The sequence below is a fragment of the Ixodes scapularis genome, unplaced genomic scaffold (genome assembly GCF_016920785.2).
Source record: "Ixodes scapularis isolate PalLabHiFi unplaced genomic scaffold, ASM1692078v2 PGA_scaffold13__105_contigs__length_92229423, whole genome shotgun sequence".
Lineage (NCBI taxonomy): Eukaryota > Metazoa > Arthropoda > Arachnida > Ixodida > Ixodidae > Ixodes > Ixodes scapularis.
In genome coordinates, this window is record NW_024609839.1 from 91,693,521 (window position 1) to 91,716,296 (window position 22,776).

A 22,776-nucleotide genomic window follows, 5' to 3' on the forward strand; every position below is an offset into this window, starting at 1 on the left:
GGTAGGGATCTCTTGAGTCATGGTTTGCTGGCATCCAATGCCCGCTGCTAACCTCTCTCTTGCCCTAGCGTACACAGTACACCCAGCCGGCAAAGCTGAGTCACATTCCGTTGCAGCACGAGCCTGGCGGTGGTTGACTTGAAATATTAGGATGACTCATGCAGTGAAGCTCAACACATATTCGAATGCGGCTGCGCCCGTAATATTGCACGGCTCAAGGGTACGTCATCAGCCGTCATGAAAGTGACCCGCTGCTCTGGTGATCCGAAACCCAGGAAGGAGGTCAGACGTGGCCTTACTGTGCCGACCCAGACTTCGTTCACCTGCGACTCGTCTCGAGTGCGCTGTTTCTCGGAGAGCTCGCACCTGTGCCGGCAATATCAGCTCGCAATCTACGAGGTCTCTATTTGGAGTATGCAAGACGAAACTTGGGGACTGTAATTCATGTGTCGCTGGCGGCGGATCGGCAGAAAGGACCTTCACAACAGGGATGCCACCATATCGTTTTTTCAACCGTAACAGAAGGTAAGACATGTGTTCCAGGATGCTTTAGGTGGTCCACTATTTTCGAAAATTCCAAATGGCACTGCCTGCACGATCTTCAACAAGGTAACCTACAACAAAAGTATGTACTGTCCTTTCATACAGCAGCGTGGTAAAGTTTCATGTTCAAGGCCACACCTGCAGATAAAGAATACCAGTTCGTTTGACCGCGACATCATGTGATAAATATTGACAGGGGCGTCCTTATTGGACAGGGGTGTGGTGACGCTTTGATGGGATTTAGGATGACCTAGAATTTATTGAGAGGTCGAAGTCTTTTTGCATTCCTCGTCAGACAGACAGGATTTCAGGAAAGGGACTGTGGTCAGTCCTTGATGGAATGTTTTTTTTTTTTTTTTGAGAACATTGAAGACTCCTTGTCGTCCGAAATCACTACCTTCAAGGCAAAGTGCCAAGCCTACGGAAAAGAATTTCAGGGTCAAAAACTTCCACTTCCAACGTCAAGCTTCATCTCATTTGGCGTCTCAAACAAACTTGAAAAATGTATTGCAGTATCAGTATTTCTATTTCTGCCCTCCCTAAAATGTATTCCTGTATTTGTGTTTCCAAATACTTTTTGCCTCTATTTAAAATGTATTTTCGATACGTATCGCGATACACTTTTACAGATATATTTCAGTATCAGTATTTTAGGTACTATTTTAATGCATCCCAGTATTTGTATTTTCAAATACATTTTTGAGTATTTCTGCCCAACTCTGGTTTGTATACTATCCAGAAACTAGACAAGCTGCAGCCCTCTATGCTGTCCCCCGATTATCATTTAAAGGGACCATGAAATGATTTTAAAATCGAATTTCATCCACCGCACGTCGTAAAAGGTGTGAAAAGAAACACAAAAACACAAAACTAGGGAGCCAAAAAATATTATTTGCTATAGAACTTTTAAAAGAAAACTGGACTCTTTTGCGCCTTCCTTCCTTCGCCTGTTCACTACGATGCATGCGCGGAAATGGAGCACGTCAGCCAAATCCAGGTCGCCTATTGGGTAAGAGCCTACCTCACCAGCACCGCGATCGTAAACAATAAATAGCCGGCGAATGTTTCCTAAAAGTTTTGTTAAATAATATTCAGATCCACATTTTGTAGCATAATTAGAGATGTGTGGCGAAAATTGCCAAATTTGATAATGCTGAGAGCCAAGCGCCATCTATCGTGTGGTAAACGAAGCAACTACTGCGCGTGCGCAGTAGGGCAGGGCCGACAGAACGGTTATTTCCTTTGGTTTCCTTCCTCTCAAAACTCTGACTGACTGAACGTTTATTTTTCTATGTGTTCATCTCGCGCTTGCCGACTTCAAGCAGCAAGAAAAAAAATGTAATTAAAGCAGACCACGACGAACAAGAACGCTGGATCCACAAACACCCGAGAAGAGCGACAACAGCCGCGAATCCCGCTCCGACGAAGCTCTCAGAATATAGGCCTAGCAGGCACTCCGACTCGGCGCAGCGTTGCTTCGTCGCAAGACCGTCTGCCTGCCTACGACCGGCTGGCGTGCTGAATGGAATATGCCCGTGCTACCCTTGTGGACCCTTCCCGTATTATAGTTTGATCGCTGACCTCAATTTTAGATTAAGAGGTGAGGTCAATCTCTTCCCCTTGTTTTCCGAGGCAGTGTTGACGAACACTCGTCGAAAAGAGACCCTCGTCGATTCTCCCTTCTTGTTTTGTGTGATATAGAGCTGAAATAAACGCTGTATGGATTACCTTCGTAACACGGTATGTACTCTTTGTTATTGGTATGCCATTTTTATTCTGACAGACTGCACGTCACTGTCGAGCTGTAACAGTTCGTGGGAGGTATACGTGCAATACCGGTCCAACCTTTCTTTGCCGAGTGTCGCGTCAGTATTGAGTTGCAATCGTAAAAGATCGGTCCCGAAGCGCTTACCAACAGCACGAATACAGCACTTCCATCAAACGCGCGCGTCCGCTTTAAGTGTGAACAGGTATTTACGTGGCTCTTGCTGACACTCGTAGTTCAAACGTATCTTTTTTAACGTCGGCTCGCTCCTGCATCTCCGAGACCGCGAAAAACGCCGCGGCAATTTGTTTCCATCTACGTCGCTTTGCAAACGACTGACACTGGCCGCCTTTTACCAACAATGACAGTTGGGTTGACTTCTGAAGTCTTCACCGGAAGACTCGCTGCACTTCCCAACAGGCATACCGGTGTATGGGACTAGTCCCATGCTGTCGCTGTAGCGCAACGTATCTCATTGAATTTCGCTCAGCTGCGATGCGGCGATGAGAGGCGCCGATTCAGAAAATACGTCGGTGACATCGGCGCAGTAAAACCTACCGGCGCACCCCAAATCGTCGCCGCTAACGCTCCCATCTCCAACCGCCGAGAGAACTTCCGGTTCTGGAAGCAGCGTACGTCACGGCTTCTTTTGCGGTCAAGAAAAAGTCGATATTTCGTTAATTTTTTGTGTAGAAGTTAATAAACCGAGACGAAAACGGATGCCTGTTCGGCATTCAGTGAACATTGACGGTTTAATGTAAAAGTTATCTGGAAAAAGTAAAAAAGTCATTTCATGGTCCCTTTAATGAGTATCCTATACCAAGGTCATTCCAAGGTCACGTGACCCCTCCCAAGGTCACGTGACCCCCGAGGTCACGTGACCCCTCCAGGTCACGTGACCCCCCAAGGTCTCGTGACTCCTCCCAAGGTCACATGACCCCTAAGGTGACCCCCCAGGTCACGCCTCCCCGAGGTCATGTGACCCCCCTTCCCGAAGTCACGTGACACCCCCCCCCCCCCCCCGAGGTCACGTGACCCCCCCGGAACATAATAAAGAATGAGGGGAGGAGGAGGAGGGGTCTACCCTCCCCTCAGTACCGTTCCATCTTCCTCCTCAAGAGCTGCGCTCCAATTCGGCGTTACAGGGAGTTGTAAACGGCTTTCACTTTTTTTAATCTGAAAAAAGAACTTTTATTCCACCGACTAGACAGGGCTTTGTGGACCCCTGGAATGCCTTTGCGGACCCCAAAGGGTCTGCGGAACCCCATTCAAGAACCACTGAAGTACAGAATGACCCCATGCTCATAAGGCATGCCAGAATATTACAGTTGAGTGACTATATTTCACTCGAGTGAACTGTTCAATTCTTAGATTCCTATGTGAGCTTTCCTCCGCATTCGCCAGAAGGCTGGTGAGCTTTTCTCCACATCCAGCGGTTTTGCGGTGAGCATTTTCTCCGGTGAGCTTTCCTCCGCTGCTGTGAAGGCACAAGTGCACAAAATCGTTTCCCATCTCATTGAAGAATGGACCTCGATTTCCTTCTCACATTCTCCCCCCCATCAGCCAAAAGATTGCAGGTTAGCAAGCTAATCCAATGCCTCCTAAATGTACAAGGTACATTCAGGTTCGTTAAGTCGCCTACTGAAAACCACTATGCGATAACAAATCCCAGGAAAAGAAAAGGAAGCTTTCTCCCTTTTTCAAGAAGCAAAGAACAAAGCCCAGGTTATCGATAGCCATAGGTACGGCAATGCCTCCAGGTTCACCCAGAGCCACTCAAGGTTCCAAAAGTTCTGTACACCACAGCCTCCACTTCAACCGGAAAATTGAGCCAATTAAACTTTCCAACTGGTTGATGTAAGCCACCTTAAAACTAGAAAAAAAAAATATGCGTAAAAACATGTAATGTGGGAACTTTGGACAGCTGCTGTATGTATCCAGTCAAAAGGTAACAGACAAGGTTTTTTCCGGGGGCTTTTATATCAGCTATCAAATAATCTATTGGATAAAAGCAGGCTCTGCCAGCTCCATCGACTCTGGCTTGATTTGGTTTGTTTGCGTCATTTTGAAGCCACCGATTGCAGCACAGTAATATTGTTCTGAAACACAGCTTAAGAGCTTCTATACACGTTTGCAACTAGCACCTCCAGGTGCCGTCAACTTGCTCACTTGGGGTGCGCTTAGGCGCGGCCATAATCCAATTATGACGCCCTGCTAAGGCGTTGTAATCTGTGCCTGTTTCATTTTATCGAGTTACTCTCGTCCGTTAATCATATGTTCAATGAAAGCAACGTTAAACCATCATCATCTTTCTCTCTGCAAGAGACTGTTGCGACCAGTTTTCTTCCACGAAAATTCCCATTATCATCAAAATAAACAGCGAGCTTCATTATAGCTGCCATATTTATCATCCCCTAAAAAGGACCATCATAAAGTCGGTGTTTCTGCTTATCGAACTAACCAATCTTTCATGCGTCCTAAGAACTAGCGTTCATGGAAGCCCCCCTTCACCTCCTTGGCCGCAATAACCGACGCTTTCAGAACAGTCACGAAAAGGACTAGCCTTATCAGCAGGTCGCCTTCGTTGTATCTTTGTTTTATCTTTTCCAGCTGATCTGACTTATTTTCTACATCTATGGTCCCCACAGGCACAATTATCTCTCAATCTTCCAGAGTTCAAAGTATGAGACCTCATGAAGCTTTGCCTTCCAACTGCTAGGAGGAATCACAGCTCCCTCGAAAACCGGCACGTACCATGTAGAGGCATGAAGCAACATCACTAGATCAAAGTCAGTTGACAAGCTTCCTAGAATAGAATGCCTGGCACACTTTGTGGGGAGCGTCCGCTCAGTGGCGCTCGCTACGTTATCAGCGTGCTCTATGGACAGAGGCGGCAAAACCGGCGGTTACTTGGATGCTAACTGCCTGTGGTGGAAAGGTTTCCAATAAACATGAAGTTGGCACAAAAAGAGGGTCGCTCGAAGGTGGTCCTTGTTCGTTTTTCGTGGAGGCATTACTGCTGGTGGCACTAGGAAAACTATCCACCCGCACCTGCTCACGTTCAGGCAACAGAGAAGAGCCCTTTTCGAATGATGCTCTTCCATGGATCTTGTCAAGTGATAGCTCTACTAACCTTATCACAAAGGACTGTTTCAGCTCATATCAAACATGATAGTACCCCCCTATTCCCACTTCCTTCAGTAACCTCTTGGGGGTATTAAAATCAATTTAAAAATCGTAAATTAAGAAATAATGAAAACTTCCCGAAAATCCCACCTCGAGGACAAAGGAGCTGTCGGCCGGCCGCCCCAGCATGAGCCGTTCCCGTTGCTCGCGCAGCTCACGACGCTGCTGAGCTAGCTGGAGCCAAGATGGCTGCTGCTCGTCGGCCATCTTGGGACACCCAGGCGTGCTGGGGGCCCCGCCGGAGGCCGCCATCTTGCTAGCCCGGAAGGAACCGGTGGACGAAGGCGAGGCGCTGCTCACGGAACTGGCCCTTTGCAGCGCTTTGCCGCCCTTGATGGAGCCTCCTTCCGCACTGCTGATACTGCTGTTGCTACTCACGCTGGATGTTTTCTCGAACGGAGCGTGGGGCTTTTTCTGGACCCCAGTCACCTGTCGGTTGCGAGCAGACACGTGAATCGGTATGGAACTTTTTTTACCATGGATGCAGTGGTTCTTTTGCATAGTCTTTTTACGCATGTTTTTAACACTTCCTGCAGTTTTATTGAAGAATTTTGCCACGCTTCCGATATATTTGACAGGAACATTAAACAATATTCCTGTCAGAACACTTTAGAATTGAATTTTCCTGGAATGAAATGTCTTAGAATATACATTTGAGGGGCTATGCGCCAGAAAATAGGTTGTGGTATAAACTGGCGTAGAACCAAGTGCAGTAATTCCAGCGCGATATAGTGGCGGAATAATTCGTTGCCCTAAATTTAAGCCGAAGGTATTCTATGAAGTGATACTACAAGCTCAATGTGATTGACCTACTAAAAAATTCCAAGGTCTGTCCAGGTTAGACATTACCAAACTCACTAAGAGCTAGAGTCACAAACAAAAAGTGCATATGGCCTTAGTTGACAAACATTAACGAGTAACAAGTGATATTACCTGATTTTTCAGTTAATGTTACACAACAACTGGTTTAGCCACTTACCATAATATACCGACTGTGTGCCCAGGTCACACTGAGCCACCATCCGCCACTTTTGAAATGTTCGAGGACTAAGCAACAGACGTATCAAATGCTCACCCCAGACTTTTGAGCTTACCTAAGGCGTTCATCCTTGTCAGCTGCTTCTCCAAGCACCCTGGAGCAAAGCAGTGAAGCCCACACTACCAATGCCTCTTTGGCATTTATGCTCTTGGGCTTCTCCTATACTTTTTCGTGATTTTCTCCCAATTCCGGGCGAGCTTTTGCTTAGTATTTTATAGTAATGTCACTTGCTTAGTATTTTACGGTAATGTCCCACACTAACTGGTGCGTCCAGTTAAGGGGTAGACCGGTTCTCATTTTGGGACACTGGTCCCGAAACAAGCTTTTTATTTATCCAGATATTCTAATGAAATTCAACAGTGTAGATTACTATGTGTTTTTCTCTTTTTCTCCAAATATGAAGTTAGTTTTGAGATAACTCAAGTAGTTCTCGAGATTCATAGACCATACAGAAGACAAATTACTAGCTCATTTTCTTACAGGTTTTTAAAACCCTTTACAAAAGACCAAAAAAAGTTTTTTTTTTTTTTTAAGTCAGAAGATATTGCAGTTTTTTACCATTTTAAGGTTCAAGTATTCCCTTAATGTCACAGGCTAACCCGTCTAGCCAGTTAATATCGCACAAACCGATCTAGCCACCTCGTATCAACGCAGCAGGCGAGGCCACTTGGCCAAACAAATGCAGCTCACCTTGGCAAGCTCCTCCTGGGCTACTTCGGGCGACGTATGAAACCGCGGGCGTGAGGCATGCAGGTTCCGCCTCAAGGGCGAGTGCATCTCCGGAGCGCCCGTGGCTTCTCCTCGCTGCACGTCCGACGAAGCTTCGGGTGCAACAATGGTCACAGACTTGGAAGCAGGCCCCAGGTCCCCGTTCCTCTGCGAAACGATCCCCGCGTGGCTGTCGTGCTTAAACCCTACCGGCTTAGCCGCATGGAAGACCGGAGGGGTCGCAGAGGTTGCACCTCGAGACTCCGGGGACTTCGATGGCGGAGCGTGCGCCGGCGACGCGCCGTTGTTCGCCGCAACGGGCTTGGGGTAAGATTCCGAGTTGACGACCGTGACCGACTTGGCGAGAAACTCCGAGCTCTTGAGTCCCGGCAGCCTGGGAGAACTGTCGCCGCTCTGGAGACCCGAAGACCTCCCGAGGGACTCACGGGCGTGTGGTATGGGGCTTGCATCGGCCTGCTTCTGCGGCGCCTTCGGCGGCAATTCGACGCTTCCGAAGGCCGACGACTTTTCGTTCGTCTCGATCAGGCTCGAAACCGAGCCCGACTGCCTCGCACGGTGAAGCTTGTTCGACGCCGGCAAATCGACGGTGGTTCCCAGCTCCGAAATTTGCACGATGGTCCCTCCGGACCCTTTCGCCGGCGTGCCGTGACCGTTCAGCATTTCGGGCTTGACGTCCGGTCTCACGGCCGCCGTCTCCGCCGTGCCGCCGTTGGCGTCGCTTTCTGCGTGCTTTTCCACGCTCTTCTGCTTGAGCGAGCGGCGCGCAAACACCTTGAAGAGCTCGGGTTCGCCGCTCGCCTCCGAATTCTTCGGAAGAATGCTGCGAGTGAAGGGACGTGGCCGGATGTCGTCGCGTCTCGGCGGACTGCCCGTCATGTCCGAAGCCGACTTGGACCGCTCCTTCGCGAACTGCTGGCCGTGATGGTTCCTCAGTTCCACCCGCTCCCCGTTCTCGAGGAAGATGGCCCTGGGAGCCACCTCCGGCTTGCTCTCTTTCTCGGACATCGACTGGATCTTGACCTCGAACTGCGGCGAAGGAACCACCGCCTCGTCGCCGTTTAAGGCCGGGGCTTTAGGCGGCGACGACGAGACGCTCTGACCATTCTCTTCCGTGACGAGCGAGCTGCGGCGCCCCTTGTAGATGCGGAAGTGGATCGGGTAGCTCATGTGGTTCTTCTCGGGGCCGCTGACGTCGGAAGGCGGATCGTAGCTGCCGTCGTTGTGGCCGCCGCTGGTTAGCTGCGGTGTCGAGCGCCTCGTGTCTTCCAGCTTGCACTCGGTGTCCGTTTTCGTCGGAGACGGAGGGTAGTTCTGCTCTTTCCTCCGCTGACTGAACGGGAGTATTTCCACCGAGAGCGGCCTCTGAAGAGGAGAGACCCCGGTGTTGACGCTCTGCACGACCTCGACGCTCGAGATGCGGCGCGGCGCGGGAACCACGCTTTCTCTCGCGGCGACATGAGGCTGAGACAACTTCCTCAGCCCGAACGAAACGACCTCGGAAGGAGACTCCACGGACGCCTCCATCGTGTCGGGTGCGGCGACCTGAGATTCGGCCGCGAACGACGCCTTCTCGGGTGCCCCGACGCAGCCGTTGTACCTTTCGCCACCAAACTGGACGTTCCCATTGACCAGATCCAGATTGTCCTGCTCGTCGAAGTATTCGTTGCCGTCCTTCGATTCACCGCTTTCGATCGCCAGGTCGAGCGTCCTGATACTCTCTTGGATGTCAATCATCTCCGCGGTGGCTTCGTCCGTGTCTCCGTAGTCCAGTGTCCTGCCCATTTCGCGCTGTCGCTTGTTGAACTGCGCAATCTCGTGACGCAGCTTCAGCTCGGCCGCCTTTGGCTTCGGAGAATGGTGGACTTGCCGAAGAGCCTGGCCTTCGTCCCTCGCCGACGAGACGGTCACCTCCGAACTGTCCTTGATCAGGTGACTCTCTCGGCTGACGGTGACTTCGTTGTTTGAGATCGTGATCCGCGACGACGGAGCTGGCTCGTGCTCGTCCTGCGCGTCTTCGGCGGCACCAACAAGGTCGGAACTTTGGTGCTCGTCGAGCTTGAGATTTGCAGACGGTGGGGTCGGTGGTGATTCGAGGCTTTCGGCATCTTTGTCCTCACTGTGAGAATCTGCATTCTCGCACTGAACCTCGTCTTTGACGTCTTCAACCACATCGAGTGGTCCTTGCGCCTGCTCCAGTTTCGGGGTCTCGGCAACTTTTTCGTCGTCTTCCTCGTCCTCCGGAGCGAGCTTTGGGAGCAACGGCAGGTTTCTGGCCTGGGAGGTGGCTTGAGTTACACCTGGAACGGAGGAGGAACTACGTCTCTGGGCACGCTCTCAAATTTCAAGCTTTGAGCATCTCACATGTCAGATATATTGCAACAATGGCCATAATTAAAGTGCTGTGGCTAAGATATACCATTGGTTTCTCGCATTTGGGGTTGGAAGACATACGCTGGTCCCAAGACTGTTGCCTACAAATGCAGCCTCACGAAAGAGCTCTTGAACTGAACCACCGGTAGAGAGTCACACATTCTAACATCAGCATGAGTGCGGAGGACAGAGCAAGAAACCATCTTCGCGTGCACGTGCAATTCACATAAGAATCAATAGCGTCCGACTCCTCAATCTTAGTCTCGCATTAAGTGGTGATAGCACGATACTAAATTGTATGCAGTCTGTACATTTTTCCATATAGCCTGTTCCAAACTGCATTACACATTTATCATTAAATTTACTACAGTAGACTCTCATTAATTCAAACTCTAGAAATCCACTTATTTTCTGTGAATTACAAAAAGTTTGAATTATCAAAAAGTTATCTAGATACGTTGCAAGAGGAAGTTATGATTTGCCATATGAATGGTTACACATACAAAGCGGATATTTGATTTTCCCCTACATAGGCCGCTGATCATAAACAGGTATGCCACAAAGAAACATTTGTGAAATGTATACCATAAGCTTATTTATCCCCGAAAAATGTTGTTTATCGTGGACTGTTTAGGCAGCACGTGACAACTCAAAACAAAATTAAGTTTGTTCATCGAGCCAAGAAGATGTCTAATTATTAAGCAGGAGACTCATGAGCAATGAAAAAGGCCACCACGTGGCAGTTTTCATAGCAGCTGGCGCGGGCGCTGTGACGTGGACCTATGCCATGCCACCACGTCACAGCGCCGTGCATGTTGGTATGGAAAGCTCTGCATGGTGCTCGATTTCATAGCTCATGTGGGGCCCCTGCTTGAGCCCCATTGAGTGCACTTCTCACCGAGCACCGGTGCACTGCGGGGAAGCAACACCCGCGGAAGCAAGTGCAGGTGTTGCCTTTCTGCAGTGCACCGGTGCTCGAAAAGAAATGCACTCAAAGGGGTCGCGAAAACGAAAAATGTGAATTGTACGAAAATGCCGTTCGAATTAAGCGGCTTTTGAATAGATTAAAAACATGGCGGGACAGCCAAAACTTTTGAAATTTGTTTCAATTAGCCAGATGTACGAAATATCCGAATTTGAATTATTGCCGGCCTACTGTAGCTGTATGAAACGAGTTCCTGAATAGATTGCTAAACATAACTGCAGTCACTGAGAGTGAGAATGGCGGAATGCATCTTTAGAACACCCGGCATTTAGCAGGCGCTCCGTGCGCTTCCACCTGGCTTGGGCCGCATGTTCAATCAAAGTTCATGAAATGTTGAAGGGCTGTCGAAGGTAGAATGCTTGTGCTGAAGGCAGGGCAACTGAAGCTCCTCCTTGCCACCCTCACCTTGCCAGGGACAATAGGTATTGGTTTCAAGTGACATATAAGGCAGCTTCACATGGCACACTCTTTCCACGGATGTTTGCAAAAGTCTGTGCCACTGAAACACACTCGACATTTCCCTTACGGAAAGGCAATGTTTTTCTCCTTGGCAGAAATGGATGTAGGCTGCGATCGAATGCACCAGAGAGAGTAGTCAGGAACAAAAGCAGCTGCTTCGTTTCCTTAATTGTTCAAAATACTGGCAGTCATTACCAGTCAAAAGGAGCCAGCACACGAGAAATCTGTTTTTTCAGGGACATTAATGGCTCCTAACAGATACCACACTACACTACCCTCGACAGGAAAAAAACAAACAAAACAAAGCCACGGTTTTGCAGCCCAGCTATGACCGATAGCTACCTTTCTAGGATCCTTTAAGCGGTAAGCTATGCACAGTGCTTTCAGAACCTATTAAGCTGAAAATGATGCTTTTAAGTACCGCATTTTCCTGTCTATAAGTAGCACCTCCTGTAAACGGTTCTTTTCAGCGAAAGGTTGCTATGCAAGTCTCACGTTTGTATAAGTCACATTTACATATTCGTAAGGTCGGCGCGGCGACGCCACATTGAAAAGCCCGCATATGTGTATTACGATTGCAATATATGTGCGAGCGAAAGCAAGTTTCAACACTGTCGTGAATGAATCGGACGAGAAATAAAATCCCCATGGCCAATTTTCACAGTTGAGGTCCATACTTACCGAAGAAAAAAAAGGCAAATAAGTCGTATCGTTGAATAAGACACCCCAACAGAAATGTTTGGGGGAAAAACTGAATTATACAGCAGAGTGCATGGTAATAAGTAGGGGGAAATCGAACAAAGAAATGAGCCAGAGGAAAAGAAAGGGTTACTATGGTGAGACCATTGAGCTGACGCATTGCTCCACCTGGACCATCTTTTTCCCATCTCCCCCCTGTTAATGTCCCAACAGTGCCCGGCAGAACCCCACCACTTCTCAATCAGTGGTTAAACGCAAACTAACGGGGAAAGTTGAAAAAAAAAACAAAGAAACAGGTTCACCAGCATGAAGACTTGCGACTGCTTACAACCGAGCGCATTAGAATTCTTTGTTATCTCTTACCACGACAAAAGAAGCTGGCATCACCTATCGGGTAGCAGCGGAACACTCGCGACTTCCGTATATTTCCATTTTTTTTCCACAAACTATTTGTTTGCTGCTGGCTCAAATAAACTTTCGCTAATGTTATAAATGACACGATTTCTCAAAGATCGTACGCATGTTTGGTCTCACAAATGCCGCAAATCCTTTGTTCTACTGAAATGCAGTTCCAAGGCCACCTCATAGATGGCGCCAGCGTGTTTTCCCGTCGTCAGAGATCACAAGCGGTTGTGACGGACTCTGTCATGTGCGAACGCAAGTGTGTGAATCAGCCTCGACTCCAAAAGGGGCACCTGAACCGGAAACGGGGGTTCGAGAAACCTCCCGTAGGGGTAGGGTGACCATATTCCTCAACGCAGAAAACGGGACATCCCAGCCGCGGCGGCGGGAAAAGGGGGGGGGGGGGGAGGGGAGGGAGGGGGGAGGGGAGGGGGAGGGGCGTACTAAAGGGCTGGAAAAAATTATATTATATCGTTTAGACAATTTTTTTACGAAGACCTCAGTGCTAACTGACTCCCAGTTCGGATTTCGCAAGGGAAAATCCACGGAAAGCGCTCTGATATCACAGAAAGAAATAATATTACACAATATAGAATGCAAACTGCTGACACTGGGAATATTTATTGACCTTAGCAAAGCGTTTGACTGTCTTAACCATTCGACGCTCCTTGATAAACTTTCATGTTATGGCATACGTGGCACGCCTTTGATACTTATTCATTCATATTTAGAACACCGTAAGCAATGTGTCTCCGTGAGTGATCATGTTTCCTCTTTGCAAATCTTGAAGTTTGGTGTGCCCCAAGGCAGCATACTCGGCCCTCTGCTGTTCAATGTATATATAAATGATCTAGTCAATATTTGCCATCAAGCACGTTTTGTAATGTATGCAGACGACACGAGTATATTTCTGTCTGCATCGAATATGGACGAACTTATACCCATGGGAAACTTAGTTTTGGAAAAGTTTCTTTCGTGGTCAAAAATAAATGGTCTTAAAATAAACACTGTAAAGTCCAAAGCAATTTTGTTTAGACCTGTAAATAAGCACGTTATTAGTAATTATACTCTAGAGATTGGAACTGACCAGATTGAAATAGTTAAACAGCACAAAACGCTAGGTGTCATTTTTTCAGAACATATGCAATGGGATAATCACATCGAATACTTAGTTACGAAATTGTCAAAAGTTGTTGGAATAATATGCCACTGTCGCTCCTTGTTGCCTGTAAATATTAAAATGCAAATTTATCATGCTCTGTTTAGCTCACAAATTAACTATTGTCATTTGGTTTGGGGCACAACAACCAAATCTAATATTAACAAACTCACGATCCTACAAAAGAAAATGCTGCGTTTTATTGCAAACGTGCCTTACGACACTCATACTGAGCCATTATTTCTTAAATTCAACATCATGAGGATTGCCAGTGTATACGAGTACCGTTTGCTATGTTCTTATTTATTTTCGACCGCTGAGTTTGCTTCTTTTTTGTCTAATGTATCCCATCTGACAAAACGTGAATCCTTCATCCTTGTCAGACGCAGAGAGTTCTGGAACGTGCCTCATTTTCGTACAAATTATGCACTCCAATCTATTGCGCATAACCTGCCTTCATTACTTAACAAGTTCCTTATAGACCACAATGATATTCACTGTTTAACAAAAAAAGATGTACGTGTTTGTTTTGTTTAGTCAAAGTGTGTTCTGTAGTACTTGTTTTTTTTTATAATGCCCTGTAAGTGCAGGGGCACCAGGCCCAGTCAAGCTACCTCATGGAAGCTTTTTGTCTGGTGCCCTCAGCACAATATTGCTGAAAATAAATATTACTTACTTACTTACTTACTTACTAAAGCTTGAGTTAGGAAGAAAAATTTAATGAAAGAATTTGTCTTATTTCATAACGTTCGCATATTGCACTAAGCCCTAGGAAACAGCCACACTCACACTTCAGTTGCATGCACTCATTTGGAAGGTCCTGCTTCGGGTCCTTCGTTGGTGTGGGCGTAATTTGTCAACGACGGAAGTTTTCTAAGCAGGCCTTTATCCTGCAAGACTCGGTTGTAAACGTCTGCCCACTTTAGTGGGAAGTTCAACCGCATAAGTAGCGTTGCTCGCAATGTTGAGACAAGAAGGCGAAACGTCTCGCATGTTCACATGGAGTTCATAATTGAAAAGACGCGCTCCACTGGAGACGTGCTTCCAGAGTAGCACAGAGCCATTTCCACGACCCGGGAAATCTCGGCGCCAGAATGCATTCTGCTTTCATCTCTTTAAAGACTTGCACTCATCTCTGAGAGACCTGAAGAGTTCCTCTTCTAGTTTCTTTTCAACGCTTTTCTTGACAAAGGTCCATTGGTGAACACACACATACATTTCGTCGGCATTTTCGAAAGAGTGAAGTGTAGCCAAACTAGATTCTACATGCGTGCTGTATCCAGTACCTAATATACATACTTACGCAGAGAGAAAAAATTTTGAAATATATATATTTCTACACATGCGTCTTCGCGAGAGAAAAAGTGTTTGTGGACAAGAACATTTCTAAAATTTTCTCTCTGGGTAAATATTCTAAAGTACCTACGGTTATTTTTGTAGAATATACTTGTAACGAGTAGGCATATTTTCGATTTGCTTCAACTCGCTTAGTGCCATTTTCGAAACTATGCACTTCTACGAAAACGGGACATGATTCGTTATTGGGACAAAAAGATGGGACGGCAAAAGCGGGCCTCAAAAACGGGACTGTCCCGGCCAAAACGGGACGTCTGGTCACCCTACGTAGGGGGCACCACGAGCCTACCGTCTTCTCCAGCCACTTCTGTCGTTGCTTCGGAGGACTCGACCTGCTGCGTGGGCGGAGCCTTGCTCGAATCTTCACTCAGCTCTGGAGTGGTTGGGAGAAGCCGGGGTGCTGCTGCCGAGAGCTGTCGGATGAAATAAACACCATCAAAGAGAGATTCTGACTCTTACAAAGAGCAAAAGTCAAAAGAAAAGATTCCTCGAGCATTCTTTTTTTTATCTATGAGCTACAAACTACATCCTTTCCACTCAGAAACAGCCCATTTTTTCAGTTGCATTGGTCCAGTCATGTATCCGACTGTCTGCGAGTATATTTTGAAAAGAGTTGCCCATCTTCTTGCAATCCTATTTCTCAGAAGGTATCTTTGGAATTAGAACTTAAATAAGGGTAACTTTTTGATACCTTGTAAACAAAAGAATGCAATAAGACCGAGACTTCAGCACAATGTGTACAAATTGTGTATAATTGGCGACAACTGCAATGTTCTCTTTTTAATTGCAAGATAAAAAAAACTTCATAGTGCCATATTTAAAAAAAAAATATAAGAATAATTTAATTGTACTCTTCCCGGTTTCTAGAATATATGAAATACTTCCTGCTATAGTATTTTTAAAATAGCAGTGTAAAAGCAAAGACTAAATAAGGTTGCAATTTGTTTACACATATAAGGGAAATATTAAAAAATATTGAGCTCACCATTCTTCCTCTAACACCAAAAATTACAACAGGTATAACTGCTTCATCTAAATCTAATGATAAACTACAGAAACATCCAAAACCACAGAGAATCATGAAATATCAAATTTTGGGTTGTTTTCTTACTCTAATTAATGCGTATGACATAATAATTAAACCCAACATAAAACCACAAAGTTGCTGAAAGTAATTTATTGTTACGTCATTGGTTTCAGTTTCATTTGCTGGTAAGCAGAAACCTGGGATGACATCAAAGACCAGAGAGTGCAACACTGCAATGGAAATCACACGGCCCTAAAGTTGGGGACACGTTAAGAGTTCAGAGGAGACAGCTCTCCCTTGAACAGGGCAAACGCTGGAGAGGCGGTTGCCTCCTCTCCAGTATTTGTACTGCTAGAGGGGAAAGAGATGGGAGGGGCGTCCCCCCAACTTCTAACCTGCCACCGACTATAGAAAGTTGCAACGTGCTACATCCATTCATATACACCTGCTAAAATGAGGGCAGACGACAAAGCTTTCACCACGCCATGGGATAGCCACCGCATAATTGAAGTCTATGGTCTTTGACGTCTACCCGCGGTCACAGATCGTAGCCATTGAAACTGAAACCATAAAGTAGAAAGAATCTGACATAATAAATTATTTACCGAGACTCAGCTTACTGTTTATGTTAAATTCCATAATTAGTGAAGCTGTAGGCAGTATCTAGAGTAAGAATAAATGAAACTAAAATCTGATATGTCTATTCTATTAAAAGTTTCATTTAGTTCAGCAACATGAAGCTGGGGTGTCCGGAAAGCCAGGTAAAATCCACGCTTCCTTTTTTCCCCAATTATCAGCACAGGTTTCACAACTGGTCAAGAGAGTTTGCATTTTATATTTGAGAAAAAAAAAAATATTTCTTCATAAATTCTCGATAAAAGGGAAAAATATGGAGCCCTCTAAAAAGGTGAAAAAGCCCGAGCAATTAGTTCTCACCAACTGTTGGCTCCAACAATGCTCCCAGTGGTTCCAACTGGTTGTCAAACTGTTGGTTCTAACTGGTTTTAACCAACTGTTGGTCCCAACTGGTTCTAACAATGCTTTTACAGGTTCCAAATGGTTCTAGTAAACGATGGTTCAAACTGGTTCCAACCAGCTAGTTTTAGCCAACTGCTGGTTCCAACAATGCCCTCGCTGGTTCCACCTGGTTCTGTGTTGGTTCCAACATTGGTTCTAATGGGTACAAGCTGGTCTCACTGAAACAGCCAACTGAGATCAGGCACAGTGCTTACTGCCTGAAGCATACGATGACGAGGGAGAGCGTGCGTCCTCTTGGGCTTCACTGAGATCTTGTGCAATGCAGCATTGTGGTTGAGTGGAAGTGGAAGGTCAGCGCTGACGTCGGCTTCTGAGAACAAACAAGGAGAAAGAGTATCTCGGTAATTATAGGCCCTATCTACACGACCACCCCGTCCAAGATACGAGATAGGATGCAAATCTTCCAGACCAAAAATAGGCCACTGCATTTTGCTCTAAAAAATGGTGCCACATGAAAGAAAAGCTGTGACATGACATTTTGAGAGCCGCCCAGTGAAATTCAAATTCGGGAAAGGCAGTACTTTCGAGTTAGGTTAATGCAAGCGCATTGCAATGTTGTTTTCCGTCCATTTACAAACACTGAAGATACCACAAAGATAAAGGACTAAAAGTTCCACAAAAACAGCCAAGTGCAGATAGTCAGTTCATGGGGCTTTGTAGTCAACTCTCCTATTCTGTAATCTCACCTGCAATATGTATCTTTACAGCTAGTGCAAGCTGCACGGGAACAAAACTGGAAGCGTCAGAGGTAAGCATGCCACACTAGTAATAATAATACTCATACTACAGCATTATCATTAATGCTACAGTATACTATAATAATTTCAAAATTGTTATAATAATGAATAAAACCAAAAATATTTATAATAATTATTCTGTTTGTTTTATATAACAAAAATACTCTATATATTATTGTACCATCTTTATACTTTCATTAGCTGCCAACCTGCCGCCCCACAAGGGCTCGGTGATCAGTAACAGGCGCCTGACACAAAATCAAAGAGAAAGTGTCAAGTGAAAGCAGAAAAGACAGGTGAAAGAGGCACACAAAAGTACAATGAAAATGGTAGCCTCAAACTTTGCATAATTAGTGGAAGTTGTCTCTTTCTCAACTTGACTGGCTTCCCAAAGAAGCAAACAAGGCAAAAAAGACTTTAAAGTGCTGCCACACAATTAATTTGCAGCTGATCGACCTATCTGACCAGCCAGTTTGGCTACGTTGCCGTTGCTGCGCTGCGTTGAGGAAACTCAACGCGGCGCAGCAAAGAGCGATTCACACGCTTGCATCGAGCCCGCCCAAGTGCAACTGCAACGAACGGCTTGCGACGTACGGGTTGCTACGGCAACAGCTACGTCGGCTCCAACAAAACCGATTTTGCCCCGTTTTGTTGGAGCTGTTGCAGCTGTTGCCACAGCAGCCTGTATGTTGCAAGTTGTTGCAGTCGCACCCGGTCAGACTCACGCGAGTGTGTGAACCAACCTTCAGTCTTTCCGTACGTGCAACAACCTTCCTGCTGCTCTCCGCGTGTGTAGAACAGGACAGCATGATTGTGCACTGCCATCGGCCTCCTCTGCTCTAAAGTTAAGGAATGCTGGGCGAGGTCAGTCTATTGGCCGTGGGTGACTTGGTTTGGTGACTCCTTCGCACGAGAGGATAAGAGATGCAAGACGGAACCAGGTGCTCTCGCAGCCATGCCTGGCTGCACCAGTCTGGAAACTGCGCTAGCCTTGACAATGTGGAAGCACAAAAAGGCAAATGTGAACTATAATAGCTTCCAGAATAACAAAACGAAAGGCCAGGTAGACGAGAGAAAACAATCGGGCATACAACAGCTTTGAAAAACAGCCTATGTGTTGCAAAATCGACATACATTAGAACCGACTGGCCACTAGCCCCTCCACTAATCTACCGTGTGCGACACAGTTAACGCTGGTTCAGAAAATTCTGTATGTTGCATTCGCGCAGCAACCAAAAGGACAGCAGCGACAGAGGCATCGGAACAATTATGCTTCACACGCTACGCAGCAACCGAAGCAAAAAGACACGAAGCTTGGTCACGTCACCTGCAATGGACCAATCACTGATGAAGAAGGATATGGGCGTGCCTCTTTTTGGCTCACAGTTGCTTCTCATAGCTGTTCCTTCGATTTGTTACGGTGTGGTGCAAGGCACAGGGTAATCCTGACGATTCTGACGTTGCTGTTGTTTCAGTCAGCATAAGTGCGACTGGCGCCAATGTATAAAGCAGACATTACAGCAGACTGACATAGTAGTTTGCCCCGCATTTATCGCAAATGTTTCAAAGTTCCGAATTTCTTCCACTGTAGCTGTACAAATTGACGCGAGGATCAACACGACAAAAGAAGTTACCCGCGGCATCCGTCCTCCGCTCAAGAGTGGCCTGGACTGCGGCATCCTGAAAAAGGAAAAATGCGGCTTTTAGAGACGCAAAATGACAAGATATCCGATACCTGCACGTTGAACGGGAAAGAAATGTAATCTGCATGGTCTTTAGAGTCAAAGAGAAATAAATACTTGAGGAGCATCCGATCCAAGAACGATGACCGTGGTACTACTAGAAGTGTAGCACTCGAAGTACAAATTAACTTGCATACTTTGTACTTCAGGTAACCTGTGCAACACTGTTAGTGTGAACACAACATCGGCAATTTTTTCATTTTTATTACAAAAAGATATATTGGTAGACACCCAATTTTACCTCTTACGGTAAAATACCGGGAGAGCGTGCCACCACATTTTTAATGAAAACTGTGTTAATCTAGACATGGGTGCTTATCCGGTCAAATCAGGCGGTTAACGTAGAATTTGCAGAATTTCCAAGTTTGGGAAATGTTAATAGTGGGCACTTAAACAAAGTGGGTGCTTCTGTGGTATTTCAGGGTGGGTTAGTGCACTAAGTGAGCACTTTCAACAACCATAGTAGACTCGATGACAGGCTTAGGGCCTAGAAGAAAACCAGAAAAAAAAGGCAATTGCTCGTTTGTGCCAACAGCGCCACGCAGTGTACACGTCGTGTAGATGTACTCGAAGGATACTGTAGATTGCATAATGCATACTTGAAAAAGTAAAGTACAAGTACTTGTTCACCACAATATGTTTTGGTGCCCACTTGTTCTCACCAGAGACATCTTGAACGAAACAGTATAGTCAATGCAATAAAAATTGATCGAATTACTTTTCAGAAAAAGCAAAACTGAGACTTTGTTTGAAGAGTAAAGACATCCGCCGACCAGACTAGTGGATCCGTCGCTCGTTTGAACTGTATGTCACACACTAAACTTCCGAATTTTATTTGGACACAACTATATTATGCTTCCATAGGAAAGTGAAAGCATACTTAGAGCAGAAATCATAATATCTTTCCTGTAAAGTGCTTTGAGTGAAAACAAAAGCAGCGCTCAAAGCATACTTGGAGCCCAAAATTCTTATATTCTTGCCCGTTTCACACTGGGACAGCCATTTATTCATTATTTGCCCCAGAAGCTGAGCCGCATTATTCAAACTTCCAGTTCCAGCAGAGTAAACCGTAAAAGCTCCAATGCAACATAACAGGGAGTTTTCATACTCTTTTGGTACCTCCGATAGCGACACTTGGTATTCCTTCGATGCCTTTGAGCGTGCTAATATCGTTATCGGAGGTATCAGAACGATCTACTACTAAAACTGCCTCTCCCACAATCCTCAAGCTCATTGAAGATCCACCATGCTAAAGTTTGGTGCCACAAATATATCCTTGAGACTGACAAGGCGAGCATGGCAGGCTGAAGCTCCAGTGGTCCTGGCTCCAGCTTCCTCCTTTTGACAATGCTTCGCCATCTCGTGCACTTCAGGCGTGCAAATGCAGCCAGAGCATGGAGGAAGGCATGGAGCTGGAAGCACGTGAAAGACGTGCCCTGCCGTCCTCGTTCTGTCAGTGACAATTGCACATTGTCCAACGTTTTCACGAAAACTGCAAGTCAAACAGACCTCTCATTCACATTGGAGACAATGAAAAGTAACTCTAGGTTAGAGCTGGAAATCAACGATGTTGACGTTTCAAATTCACGCATAATTAGAGCATTTTCCGGACGTTAGTAGGCGGACTATGCATGTTTAAAAGTCATAATTTCACCGAATGCGAACTATACAAAGAGTGTTCTCTGCTTTTTTTAGATTGTTCACTGAGATGACACGTCAAAGATTTTTGTGAGTAACAGAATTTCATTATTGAAAAACAAAATAAAAAAACTTATTTTTTTTAGCTAATACAGCGGGCATTTGACAAGGTGTGCCGTGTACAATAATTTTTATGTTTGGATTACTCACTAAGTGCAGACCATGCACAGCGTGAGGAGTATCTGAGCAAAAACATTATTTATATTTTACTCCGAATTCGCCCCTGCGACTATACATCGGGTGCGGGGGGAGATGGGCTAATTCTGTGTGTTGTACTGCATCATTCATAGTCTTGATGCAGATTGGCAAACTGAGTGCAACGTCAGAAGACTTTGTGTCACAGCCTCTTCGACAGAATTGTGCCTGAAATAAACTAATAGTAGTATATACTATTTTTGTTACAGATGCTTCGAATATGCAATTGGATTGTGAGACAGCTACCGTAAATATCAAAATCAGAAACTCAGGGTTGTCGTACTCACCTCATCATTTTCCGAGCTGAACATGCTTGAGAGACTGCCGGCACTGCACGTGCTCTGTGGTTTTGATGTCTTGGCCTGCATGTGAGAGAAACTCAACATTAGAGAGGATTTCTTCGTTGACTCAATTGCCAACACTGTACACTGATTTCCAGATAATAGACAAATTTGTTTTAGACATAAGTCTCCGCATGTTTTTTTCCACAGCATATTTTAATGACATCAATATACCGTAAAAGTTTTCTACAGTCCTCACAAACATTTAGCAATTTTTCAATTAAGTAAAATCACTATTTATGTTTTTTTTTTTTTTTTTTGCCATCCCCGAGTAAGTTGTTTAATTATGAACCCGTAACAGTGTTGCCTGCCGCATTGAAGATTGTTACATTTACAGGGTGTTATCAATACCAGGGCTCACTCTAAAATGGGGTGGAAAAATCGGCACTTCCACATAGTAATTTCAAAATTTTGGTGGTTACGAAGTAAAAAAGTTTCACCATAGGCGTGTCGCCTATGGTGAAATTTTTTTACTTCGTAAATGAAGACACACACCATTGCCATTATCTACGACGGGTGCTGATGCAGATGACCTACAGTTAACTGAGGCTTGTCCATGTGGCGTCAATTCCCGACAAGCGCAGCGAGCAGACGACCGCATTTTCTGCTTACGACTGAGCGCGTTGCTTGCCTTGGCCTCCATCGTCAACCATGTCATGGGTCCTGGTCTCGATTTGAACAGAAAGGAGCTAGTACAGCTTGAAATTGCCCAAGATAAAATCTACCATTAAAAATGCTCAAAACTTTACTTCAATAACTGGAGACCTACAAACCTTGACATTGTTTTAGAACACACAAAATAACAGAAATCTGGTGCATGAAAGTTAACTTTTTTCGTAAAAATGTTTTTGTAATGCTGCTTGTGAGTAACATTGAACATTTGCTGCACTGCTTCCCGACGCTGAAAGCAGTTACGAACTGGGAGAAGGCACGGGTGCATTTCAAATTTTTCCCAGTAGAGAAAGGTGCAACTGGATATTAAATATTTGTAGCTGTTTTACTTCTCACAGTCTTGAGGACAGTGGTGCAGCCATCGTACCTCGCATTCACTGTCGGCCTTGGTTTTAAAGGTCGAGGGATCTATTTTGAAGAGGCATTTCGATCCTCCGCTGCCAAGGGCAAATATTCATTTTAGTTACAGCTTACTGTCGTCCGAAAAATGGCATCTTTTGAAAGTGCCCTGTAAAGGACAAAAGAAGGATGACATCTTTTTTTCTATGATGACAAGCTGAAACTGTACAAAGTTAAAGACAACACTACGAAGGGAGAGGAAGTACATATCTTACTCAACAATGGCAAAAAAGGC

General features: G+C 45.6%; 1 protein-coding gene across 1 annotated transcript in view; it reads right to left on the minus strand.

Moving 5' to 3' along the window:
• The window catches only part of LOC120837296, a 105,252-nt gene that overhangs the window by 6,645 nt on the left and 75,831 nt on the right, over positions 1 to 22,776 (minus strand). Inside the window, exons 6-11 of the mRNA XM_040206530.3 lie at positions 21,417 to 21,491; positions 19,129 to 19,174; positions 16,952 to 17,067; positions 14,982 to 15,105; positions 7,224 to 9,559; positions 5,585 to 5,923 (exon numbers count right to left, since the gene is read on the minus strand). Coding sequence (XP_040062464.1) covers positions 5,585 to 5,923; positions 7,224 to 9,559; positions 14,982 to 15,105; positions 16,952 to 17,067; positions 19,129 to 19,174; positions 21,417 to 21,491 — 3,036 coding nt within the window. The remainder of the gene's footprint in view (positions 1 to 5,584; positions 5,924 to 7,223; positions 9,560 to 14,981; positions 15,106 to 16,951; positions 17,068 to 19,128; positions 19,175 to 21,416; positions 21,492 to 22,776) is intronic.